Raw genomic sequence first — 12,459 nt, forward strand, 5'->3', positions numbered from 1 at the left:
TAAATGAATAGTCATTAACATCCATCTACCGCTGGCCAGCATGTACGGCCTCATGCAAAAAGAAGCAAACGTATCAGTGGACTGAAAACAATGTAAGATTGTTTTCAATATTTGGAAGGAGACTGGCTAGATGGGTTCAAAAACAAAGAGGTTTATGTTAAAGCCTTTTGGTTTGGAATGCATATAACCTAAGAAAATCTAAGATTATCTTCTTCCCTCCCAAGCTGTCCCTTTACCATTCAAGGCTCCAATATGCGTCTTTTTATTAGGCGAGGTGTAACCATACAAATGAGGGCTGTATTGTCACATCTGCTAGTGAAGGTTAACCATACTGCTAAAGAAAGTAATAGAGGTCTACTATAGAAGTCTAGTATAGAATGAAGGTTTTGCTAGCTACGGCTGTAGTGGATGTCTCCTTTTTAAGATGATATTCCTTAACTGGCAAAGGTTGTAGCGAGAGTCACCTCCATTTAACAATAGGCGAGGACTGTAGTAGGTGTCTCCTGTATTCTAGAGCATGGTGCCCCCTCATGGCGGAGAAGTCTAGCAGGTGTCCCTTATAAAAGGTGTCCCCTTAATGAGAAGACCTGCATGTGGGGCCTTCTTTTATACAAGTTGTCCCATTCTTTATAACAGCCATAGTTGTCCCAACTTGTTAGTAAGCTCTGGAGCAGTCCATTTCTATCAAGGGTTATGTCCTTTCTATTATACAAGGCAACCACTTACTGTTGGCTGTGGATGTGTGTGGTGCTACCTCCCTTTGATAAGAGCCTTCTCAAGCAGGTGCAGCAGATGGGCACATGTTCTACTTTTCAATTAATGGTTCCCCTTCCCATTTAGAGCTTTGGGTATTGGCGCTCCTTTCCACTAAGGCTTGCAAATGTTACTCATCCTGTACCAATAATTGTCCAAAAGACTGTGTTGTCAAGCAAAATCATTCCTTCCGATGGAGAAAAAAGACTCAAGTCACCACCTCTTTCAGTGAGACAGGAAAGTCAGACAGTAGATTCAGAAGCACTTTGTCTACTATGCACCATATGTCTCTATCCAAGGTGTTAGGGAGAATTCTAATTTCTGTTCTAATTCCCTTCACCCTTAGAGACCCACAGCTCTTTTGCTGGACTAAGGACTTTTTAATTTTAACCCTGGGGTGAATGAGACCTTTTTCTCACTCTCCCATGTGTTTATACCGGATTTGGATGTTGGTGCTTTCACTGTTTTTGGAGTCTGACAAACTCCATAGGCATCTGATTTTTGTATAGTGCCTTAGAGCACCTTCAGTGCAGTGCCACTGAGAAATCTCAGTTGGGAATTGCAGGTGATTCCAACTCTCTTTTTTACAGGCTTAACAGCTTGTGACCCTACAGGTGATCTTTCTAACAAACTCTCTAACTTTGTGCAAGACTTTGATCTAAGATGTGCATCAGATCCATAGACTGTGTCCCAAATGACTTTGGCAGTCCTGGTTACCTGAAGACTCTTGTAGTACATTGATTTTGATACTGTTTGTCCCTCATAGGTGGTAGCTGCTTCTATACTGTTACTGCTAGGAAAGGTTTATCAAGATTTCATTGGAAGATGTAGTTGTCCTCACATATATTTAGAAACTGTCTAACCTTTTTCCTTCCCTAACCTTTCCTTTCTGCAACCTCAGAATCTGCAAAGTGTACTAGTGTGATATATAAATGCCATTATTGTCCTTGTGATTGAAGTCACCTCAGGGTGTAGGAATTGTGTTAGGAGCATATTCAAAGATTATCCACTAACTTTTTCTAATTCTGAAAAGTGATTTTAAAGTAGATATACATTGTTACACTAATTACCTTTTTAAAGGACGCTTATTTAAAAATTGATGCTATTAAATAAATAACTATTTATAACTGAAACCTTGAGTGTAAGTGTTACCTGGCTACTTGTATTTACGGATTTGATTTGTACAGCTCTACAGCTCACATTTGCCACTCTTGAGATAGGCCTGGCTGCTCAGTCACACTACCAACTTGTGTAAGTACAGACCTATATCAAAAAGGTAGGTTACCTAATACCAAGCATATAAGTATTGTGTAGTCTCACACAGTGTGACTGCACCAATTATTACCTAACACAAGGAGCACCTAAACACCACTTATAGACCTCTCCCTAAACTGTCACATGTTGTATGCTTCTATGACTTCTAGCGGGTCATGTCATAATTCCTTTGCAAGCAATCTATGTGTGGGAGGCAGAAATGGGAGGCAGATCGCCAGATTGAATGTAGGTCTGCAGATGTGAGAGGTGAAAATATAAGTAACTTGTGTTTCAAGGGATTTGTGTGGGCAGAGCATCAGTAGAGAGAGGAAAGAAACATATCTTGTGTGTGGATCACAAGCTACTGGAGGTACATGGGGAAGATCTCCTCTATGAAGCATGTACCATGGGAGATGCAAGATGGATGTCTTCTGCATAAAGCATGCTTTGTGAAGATGAACAAGGAAAATCTTCTGCATGAACATTTCACAGTCCGTGTCTGAAGCAGATCTTCTGCAAGATGGAGCATGTGTTGCAACAGAGGCACATGGAAGAACTCCTCCGCAGAGTATGATCTCCTACCTGGAGTATGCCTCACAAGAGATGCACAGGTAATACCTCCTGCATGGATCATTTTTGAGAAAAAACTCCTGCGTGGAACATATCACAGAAGATACACTGGAACAAGCCACAGAGTGGAGCTTGTGTTACAGGAGATGCATTGTAAGACGTTTTGCATATACTATGCACTGCAGGAAAGGAATTGGTAAAACCTCACGCATGGTGCTTGCATTGCAGGGGATACATTGGCTGGGTCTCTTGCATGGTCACTGTCTTGTAGGAGATGCAGTGGTAAGGCCTACTGCATGGAGCACATATTATAGTTTACGTATTGGTAAGACGTCCTGCATGGTGCACGTATTACAGGAGATGTATTTGCAAGACCTCTCACATGGAAAATGTCATAGGAGAAGCATTGATAAGACTTTATGCATAGAATATGTGTTGGAATAGAATTATTTGTAATATATACCTCCTAGATGGAGCACATCATGCAGGAAAGTCCCTGGCAAGACCATCTGCACTGAGCATGTAGTACAGTAGATGCATGAGTAATATCTTCTACCTGAAGCATGTGCTGCAGATGATTCACTGGTAAGACCTTCTGTGTGGTGCATGTGTTGCTATACATACATGGTTGGAACACGTGCCATGCCATGATATTAGAGTAGAAGGTGGTGTGGACAAGGAGGCTGGGTACCACCACCAACTAACGGATGCCGGAACCAGGGACAGTGTGGGGAGGCTCCCATGGGTAGACCCCCTTACCCTATGAGCATTTCCAGAGGGCCATAACAATGTGCAATTCCCCTTAAAGAGACACTAGAACATGTGGTATATGCCTGAAGCAGCATGGAAATCAATGCAGAGCTTCCACAGAACAACATACCCCACATGGGAGGATACACAACATCTTATCTGAATGATGTTTGCAAGCCACACACACACACACAGGAAAATCCTGTCGGAGCTGGAGCTCATGAACGCCCGACCCCTGCAAAGCATATCTTTCCACTCCAGGGGACCTACAGTGTGCATGTACAGGAATTCAGATGCCCAGCTCAAACATGGTGCCGGCCCCGTATATCCACTCAGACTGTGGAGGTACACAAGGGGGGAGAAACTCACAATGCCCATGGAACACCACCCGCAAACGAGAACAGTGCATTTGCAATTGCACCCCTTAACAAATTATCTCCATACCTCAAGGGTATGAAGGTGGGGTGGGCCAGGGAGGAAGGGCCACGTCCCTATAAAGATGGAGGGAGTCGGCAGACAAGTGTGGGAGTTTGGAGAAAGCAGAGGTGGATAGAAGAGCGCTGGAGGTGAGAATATGGTTGAAAAGAGGGTTGGCTTGGGATGGCTTGATGAGTTGAGGGAACTTGAAGTAGACCAAGAAAGGTGACTTGGAGGGAAGATGGAGGAGGCGTTGTGAAACAACTTGATAAGGAGGCAGTGGCTACAAAGTCAGGATAGATAGATAGATAGATAGATAGATAGATAGATAGATAGATAGATAGATAGAGAAGGTTGTGAAGAAAATCTGGAGGTGGTAAAAGAACAAGAGGAGTTGGTGGGGTACCCAAAAGAGGATATGGAAAAAAGGAGTGAGAAGAGAATGAAGAATCCTCAGCCAGATGAAGAACTGACAGATCAGGTGGCGGTTCAGTTGATAAAGGAGAGAGGAGAAGGAAGAGAAGTCAGATAGGCTGAGTCAGCAGAAGAAGGTAACTCAGGTCGAGTATATATGAACCAGTGTTGACGATAGGAGTATGTGATGAGGCGACAAAGAGGAGGCAGGAGTTAAATATTGGGAGTGATGCTATATTAGAGGAGAGACCGAAATAGAGGAGTGGTCCTAAAGAGTGTGGCAGAGCTACAATGGGAGTAGTTACTAGAAGGAGACGGATGTCAATCAGAAAAACTCTAAGCTGAGAGTCCCTTCCTCAAATTAAGCCAACCAGTCCAGGGTCAGTAAGATAACTTCGGGCCTAGGTTTGGTGATACCCAACCTCATCCTAGTGGTCCTCCAGATCCTTCAAACATGTCTTTTAATTATTTTTCACTAAAGTTCCTGTACCTCGAAAACCGGGTATAGATACTTGATGTGCCCTCACTAGTTATAGTCTGTATTGTTTTATGTCAAGCGCCCTGATGCCTGCGGGCTGCCGGCGCTATATAAGATTACATACATACATACTACTCCTCAGGGCAGCAATGCTCCCTTAAAGTTACTTATGTGCAGAATAAACAAAGAGCTTGTCCTTCCCTAACTTTGGCATATCCGAGGGAATTACAAAGCAAGTTCTTAAAATCTCTGAAAGCCAAATACTGATTTTTCTGCCCAGATGAGGCCCCAGAGGGACTTCATGATATAGCTCTGCAGGCAGAACACCTGCTTGTCGGACCGTTCAATGAAAGACAGAAATACAACCCCTGCCAATGTTCTATTCTGCCTGACCAAAAGGGTCACAGCCCTCCTTCATAGAATGGGGGAAGTCCTACTTCTGCCGTGTCCTCTAGACCTACAAGAGGCATTAGGCAGGCTATGGGGGTACATGGGTGGCAGGTTGCTTATTCCGCAGGACATATTAGGTATTTCGGAGATCCCAGGGTTCACATAAAGGTGAGACATCCTTTTCTGAGAATCGGTAAAGGGGTATCGGTGGTGCTATTAAACAGACCCTGGCTCGTTACATATCATGGCGTGATCCACCATCGACAGAGACTGTGTCACAAGGGTGGGTTGATGGTATTGTACAGGCATAACGTGGTGTTCTTAAGCCATGTCTCTCAAGATCGAACGATGTTCCGAAGAGTATTGTTTTAATGTAACTGGCTCAATGTATCTTACTATTTTATGTACAATTCTCATTGTGTAAAAAGTCTGTTAAACCCTTGGAATTCTGTGCTCAGGGGCTATTTTCTTGGGACGAGTGCTCTCTTCCATCTAACCTGTCTGCTTCTCTACCGCGGTACAGATATAAAAACGGACTCTGTTTTTTGTATTGGATTTATTGGCAGGTTTCACAGCATGCACTAGTAAGAGCTCCTGCATGGCTCAGATATTGTAGGACGTGTATTGCTAGGACCTTCGGTCCAATGGCAGAACACAGAAATTATGTGACAGAAAGTAAAAGGGTTGAGTTTTTTTTAACTGAATATCTTCCCCGAACATTTCAGGGGTGGGGGGGCTGGAGAACCCACGCTCGAACTGGCCTATATGGCAATGCGGCGACGCTAGAAACAACAACGCAAAATGCTTGTGTGGGACAGTTTTTTTGGTCAAAGTGGGACAGTTTGATTAGTTACTTCACTATGCGGCTAATAGTTTTGATCAGTGTTACTGAGTAAAAATTATTTAAAATGCACAATTTGAATCGCATTTTATTAAAAAATTCCCCTTTGTAGTAATAAGTATTTCACAAAATGAATGAATTGACATTTGGACCACTTTTTCATTGGAGCCTGTTGTGTACTGCGTACACGAAGTATGCATTCGCGAGCAGCCACGGAGCTCGCGCATGCGCGTTAGTTGAATAAAGGTGGTGCCCGGCAGTTCGCGCCGGAGACCGGAGCCATCACACGTCTCTGGCGTGTCGTCCTTGCATGCATGGGTGCGTGTGGCTGTATGCGTGTGTGAAGACTGGAGGCCGACTCCAGCACATACAAAATTGGCGACGAGGCGGGATCGGAGCTGTTCTTCCTGTTTCCGACGACACCGGCGAAACGAAGCACAACTCCGCAGTCGCGGACCCGCTCTAACAGCTGGCGGCCATTTTGAGTGCTCACTCACGACGACACACGTAGTGGTTGTGGCCCGTTCCGGGTGCTCGTGCACCATCTGCCCGCTGCAAGCAGTTGCAGCAATTTTTGGACACTTCACAGCCCAGCTGAACCAGGGCTGTGACACAGAAAGTGGCAGAAGAGCCAACAGGTAAACTCTGCCACAGTTGGGAGTCGGATCATCCGTCAACCTGCCAAGACAATACTGTGAGTACCTATCGTGATGGGTGAAGAAACAGATGATGAGGGCGCCGTTGCCCCAATACCACGCAGAGTGCGCACCACTTTGGCTCCCATGCCCGAATTTGATACTACGGGGCCCCCATCAAAACTTGGCCCAAAATGGCTCACATGGGTCAAAAGACTGGAAATGATGTTCAGAGCCTCGGGGGAGACTGAAGACGAGGCAAAGATCGCCATCATGATGTACTCTGCAGGCACTGAAGTCCAGAAAATATATGACTCCCATGACATTCCAGTGGCAACGTATGACGCTGTCAAGCAAGCACTTCGGGATCACTTCCTACCATTAGCCAATGTTGATTTCGACAGGTTTGTCATGGGGGCAGAAAAACAACGAAGCAAAGAGTCACTGGACCAGTTTTGTGCCCGGTTGAGACACCTAGCGAGCTCCTGCAGGTGGGTCAACGAAGAGGAAATGGTCCGCAACCAACTGCTGCAAGGTTGCTGCTCAGGAAAACTGAGGAGGCAAGTCCTGAGGGAACCAGGGCTGACCCTCCGGCAAATCCTGGACATGGGAAGAGCGTATGAGCTGGCGGAGGCCAGAGGATCGAAAATGGACGTGGCCACACATCCCAGGAACGAGGAGGAGGCTCTAGCAGTCGGACGGTTCACACCTGGGAAGGCCAGATGGACACCGAAGAAGGAAGAAGGACCCACGACTTCAGGTACCCCTCAGTCGTGCTCCTACTGTGGATATGACCTCCCACACAGGGGCGAATGCTCAGCCGAATCACGAACATGCGGCAGGTGTGGGATACCGGGGCATTACGCAAGGAAGTGTAGAGCCGCCATGCCCGTAGCAGCAAACAGAGGACCAGAGAGGGCCGGTAGAGGTGGCGCTCGCACGGCAAGGGGCATATCCTCCCTTGAACAGGACGTGCACGACCTAAACATTGCCGAAGAAGAGGAAGAAGAGGAGGAAGAAGTTTTCTTCATTTCCAGCATCGCAAATGGCCCTGGCACCAGACGGAGGCCCATATGTACTGTGGACATTGGAGAGATTCCCACCCCAGTCCTCATTGACACGGGAGCTTCAGTCTGTGTACTGGCGGACAGACATTACAACGCACTGGCAGGCCCACCAACCCTGTCGCCCTCCAAAGCCCAGATATACGCTTTTGGTGAAGATACCCCGCTACCCATCCAGGGGGTATTTGTAGCCCCAGTGACCCATGGCCAAAACAGCATCAAAGCAAGGTTTTTTGTAACCAACGTCAGTCTGCACTCTCTTTTAAGCTGCGCAGCATCTGAAGCACTCGACCTGGTTCATTTCACTTTTGCTGTGTATCACACAGATCTGGACAGCCTGCTGACACGCTTTGAGAAGCTCTTCAGGGGCATAGGGAAACTGAAGGCTGAGCCAATAAGGCTCCACATTGACGAGTCAGTCAGACCAACGGCGCTGAAACATCGTCGCATACCGTTTCATCTGAGGGCTCAGGTGGAAAAGGAGCTGCGAGACCTAGTGGAACGAGATATCATTGAAAAGGTGGAAGGGCCCACCCCGTGGGTCTCTCCTATTGTAGTGTCCCCAAAGCCCAAACAGCCTGGGGCTGTACGCATTTGCGTAGACATGAGACTTCCTAATCTGGCCATAAAAAGAGAACGTCATCTCACTCCCACTCTGGACGACATCGTTGGTGAACTTCAGGGTGAGAAATTCTTTTCGAAACTAGACCTGAGAGCGGGTTATCACCAGTTGGAGCTCCACCCAGAGTCTAGATATATTACAACCTTTACTACACACGAAGGACTGTACCAATATAAAAGGCTCAGTTTTGGAATTTCCTCGCCGGCAGAAGTCTTCCAAAATGCCATCAGGGGGGCTCTGTCCGGACTAAAAGGAGTAATAAACATGTCAGACGATATCCTAGTCTTTGCCAAATCTGAAGCAGAGCACATCAAGCGTCTGGAAAACACTTTTCAAAGGCTCCACAACCTCGGCCTGACGCTGCACCAAGAAAAGTGCGAATTCCTGAAGGACAGCCTGGAATTTTTTGGATTTGTCTTCCATGCGGGAGGCATATCCCCTGATCCTGAGAAGGTGAGAGACATTCGAGAAGCGTCACCTCTCACGTCCCCGGCAGAATTCCGCAGTTTCTTAGGGATGGTGAACTATTGTGGGCGGTTTATTCGAGACTTAGCATCTCTCTCTGAACCCCTGAGAGCACTCACGAGGAACGAAGTGGCATGGACGTGGACTGGCAAGGAACAGAGAGCATTCACGGCCATCAAGGATGCCCTCTCTGACCAAGACACCATGGCGTATTTCAACCCAGCCCGGGAGTCCGAAATCATAGTGGACGCCAGCCCAGTAGGACTTGGGGCGGTTCTCGTGCAGGCGGATCAACAGGGTTCCATGCGACCCGTTCCATACGCCAGCAAGGCTCTTACAGACACAGAGAGAAGATATTCCCAGATTGAACGCGAAGCCCTCGCAATACTATGGGGCTGTAAACATTTTAGATTATATATTCTGGGGAAACCAGTTGTTGTGGTGACGGACCACAAGCCCCTACTGCCCATTCTGGCGGGCGCTTCGTCCAAACCGCCACTTCGGATAGAGAGGTGGATGCTATCCCTCATGGAGTACGGGGTGAAGCTGGTATATCGCCCAGGTACGCACAACCCTGCAGACTATTTGTCTCGCCACCCCAGCGCAGGAAGACCCAGAGACACTACGGAGGTTGCAAACTGTATGGACACCATTCACATGGTTGTCGAGTCAGCGCTTCCCATTGCCCTGACAAGACAGGAAATTGCCAACGAATCGAACTCGGATGAGGCGTTTCTGAGAGTGAAAGGTGCGGTAGCCACAGGAGCATGGCGGGAACTCCTTCTGAATAATGCCCGAAGAAACGCAGAAACGCAAAGGGACTTGCAATTGCTCTGGGGTGCACGACAGGAACTGTCAGTGACTGCCGATGGTCTCCGGCTGAGAGGGCACCGGATTGTGATCCCCAGGTCACTCGTGCCGAAGGTCCTTCAGTTGGCACACAACGGACACCAAGGGATGACCAGAATGAAGGCACGTCTCAGACTCAAAGTGTGGTTCCCCGAATTGGAAAAGAGAGTGGAAGAGTATGTAAGGGCCTGCATCCCGTGCCAAACAACGAGCACGGCGGAGAAGGGACCCCCGATTCAGTCCATGGCAAGGAGCGATTCACCCTGGGGGACAGCACATGCCGATTTTGGCTCGACCGGAAGAGGACTACACTTCCTAGCAGTGACTGACCAATGGTCCCGATATCCAGAGGTGGAACTGGTCGAGTCCCAGGCCACTGACCACACCACCCTGGCCTTGGACAAGATATTTGCTACCCATGGGTTTCCCCTCGAGTTATGTTCCGACAATGGGTCACCTTTCCAAGGACAATCATTTGCTCGATACTGCGAAGAGAGAGGCATAAAACACCGAAAGGTCACCCCACTATGGCCAAGAGCCAATGGAGAAGTGGAGCGTTTCATGCGGACACTAAACAAGGTGTTTCGCATATCCGAAAATGGTGGTGAAGACCTCCGATGGAATTTGTTCGACTTTCTCCGGGAGTATCGCACAACACTGCATCGATCAACTGGAATAGCCCCTGCTGAGGCACTTTTCAAGAGGATCCCAAGGGGACTCATACCGGAGTCAGAGGGGAGACAACCAGGAGCGATAGGCAATGACCAAGTACAACTAGAAAGGTCATGGAGAAACGAGAATGAAACAGCGCGGAGGAGACTGCCAGAAAAACAGATCGCGGTTGGGGATACCGTGTTGGTACGAAATAGAAGAGCAGAAGGAAAGCTGTCGACAACGTATGAGACCCAACCACTCGGGGTAACACATGTAAAAGGTACGATGGTCAGGCAGCCAATGCCAGAGGAACCGTCACCAGAAACGTGTCATTTTTCAAGCACATCAAGGCCGCGAGTGACAAGGCAGCAGCAGAACAAGTCCCGGAACAAGCGGAAGAGACAAGGGTGGAAGAAGCCACCCCAACTGCAGATCACGAGACATCGGAGGCCCCTAGTGACGGGGCACCCCGGTACCCGAGCAGGGCCGGACGACGACTTCCCCAGAGGTTCAGAGACTTCATCATGGACCCTGCACCATAGGCGGGGAAAGGTGTTGTTGCAAATCCGAAGAAGGAACCAGGTTGTACTTCTGCAGTCCGTTGTTAATTGTTATTGTTTCTGCAAGGAAGTGTTAATTGTTTATTTCCGGGGAAAAGGAGGGATGTTGTGTACTGCGTACACGAAGTACGCATGCGCGAGCAGCCACGGAGCTCGCGCATGCGCGTTAGTTGAATAAAGGCGGTGCCCGGAAGTTTGCGCCGGAGACCGGAGCCATCACACGTCTCCGGCGTGTCGTCCTTGCATGCATGGGTGCGTGTGGCTGTATGCGTGTGTGAAGGCTGGAGGCTGACTCCAGCATATACAAAAGAGCCCGAGGCGCTTATAAGCACCAGTCCCGCCCTACCTCGTACTACCGTCACCTACCCTCAAATCCACCCCTGCTATATATACCTGACCCCTTCTGACCGTCTATTTGTCTGGGGGGAAATAGCGGGGAAAAATATGGCAACAAAAAAAATGCGACCATTTTACTTTCAGTCAAACAGGTGCATAAGACTTCCTGCTTGGCGAGTGTGTTGCAGGGAATACTTTGCTGAGACAGCCTGCATGGCACATGTGTTGCTTGAGCTGAATTTGTAGGTCCTCTTGTATGACAAGCGTTGCCGTAGATTCACTGGTAAGGCCGCCCGTATGGTGCATGTGTCACAGGAGATGCACTGCTAAGGCCGCCCGCCCGCCCGCACGGCGGATCGCATCGCTACTAATGCACGCCCACCTCTTCCCATTGCGCTGCCAAGACCTGGAAGTCGGTTTTCAGTCTAGTGGTAGTCTGTTGGTGCTGTTTTTTCAGTTCTGCAAGTTCGGTGGACATCTGAAAGGAAGAGAGACATATTAATGAAAAGAGGCGGCGTAAGATCATTGGATTCCACGATTATTCAGTCACATTTTTCACACTTTTCTCCTTCGTTTGTATCACATATATCCAAATTATAAAACGTGCCCTCAAAAGGGGCATTTTTTCATTTATGCGAGAGCGACTTTAGTAGACTGCCCAGAGAGTGGAGTTGGAAGCTGCAGAAGTTGCGGCATTCCAACGGTTTTGATTGTAATGTGATGTGCAATTTCAAACGTGACAGATACAGCGTCAGAGAAAGCCTTGTGGGCGAGTTTCAAGTAGAGGCGTTGTAGACAGGGATGACTTTGAAGACCTGGACTTGGCACTGTTCTCGATATTGGAGTCAGGTGCTGAGTGGTAGTCTCAGTGATGCAAGGGCGCCTCTAGTGGTAAAGTGCTGTACTATTAGATTTAGCTTGCACTGGCATCTAAGCGCCACTAGAGACAGATTAAAAGGATGTCATTCCTATGCTTCCTTGTAAATGACTGGTTACTCGCCACAGTTCTCCACCTCATTTGCTAGTCATTTCAAAGGGTCCTACACCTTTATGCCCCAGTTCCTGCCCTACACCTCTCGTCCCCCTCTACACCCCCCCCCCCACTCGAATTCACAAACGGGAAGCACTTTGAAATGTGCAAAAGGTGGACACGTGTTGGGAATAGGCGCAGAGGGCTGCACAAAGCTTGACATGGTTATTTCTGACCCTGACATGCATTTTAACAGCAGTGCTTTAAACTGCTGCTGTTGTAACACTTGCATTTCCATTCCCCTAACAGGACATGCTTTTATTTTTTTTGTTTACATTTCACAGTGATATGCCCTTACAGGTGGCTGACCTCATATACGGGTGGTGTATAATGATTGTTTAATGGTCGGGATGTTGCTGTGAAATGCATTTCATAAT

General features: G+C 47.8%; 1 protein-coding gene across 1 annotated transcript in view; it reads right to left on the reverse strand.

Annotated features, from left to right (window-relative positions):
• Positions 1–12,459, reverse strand: part of LOC138505132 (uncharacterized) — a 398,539-nt gene that overhangs the window by 340,934 nt on the left and 45,146 nt on the right. The window contains exon 5 of the mRNA XM_069625423.1: positions 11,435–11,530. Within this exon, the coding sequence (XP_069481524.1) occupies positions 11,435–11,530 (96 nt within the window). The remainder of the gene's footprint in view (positions 1–11,434; positions 11,531–12,459) is intronic.

This window comes from Ambystoma mexicanum, chromosome 11, assembly GCF_040938575.1.
Source record: "Ambystoma mexicanum isolate Mex_15411 chromosome 11, UKY_AmexF1_1, whole genome shotgun sequence".
Classification (NCBI taxonomy): domain Eukaryota; kingdom Metazoa; phylum Chordata; class Amphibia; order Caudata; family Ambystomatidae; genus Ambystoma; species Ambystoma mexicanum.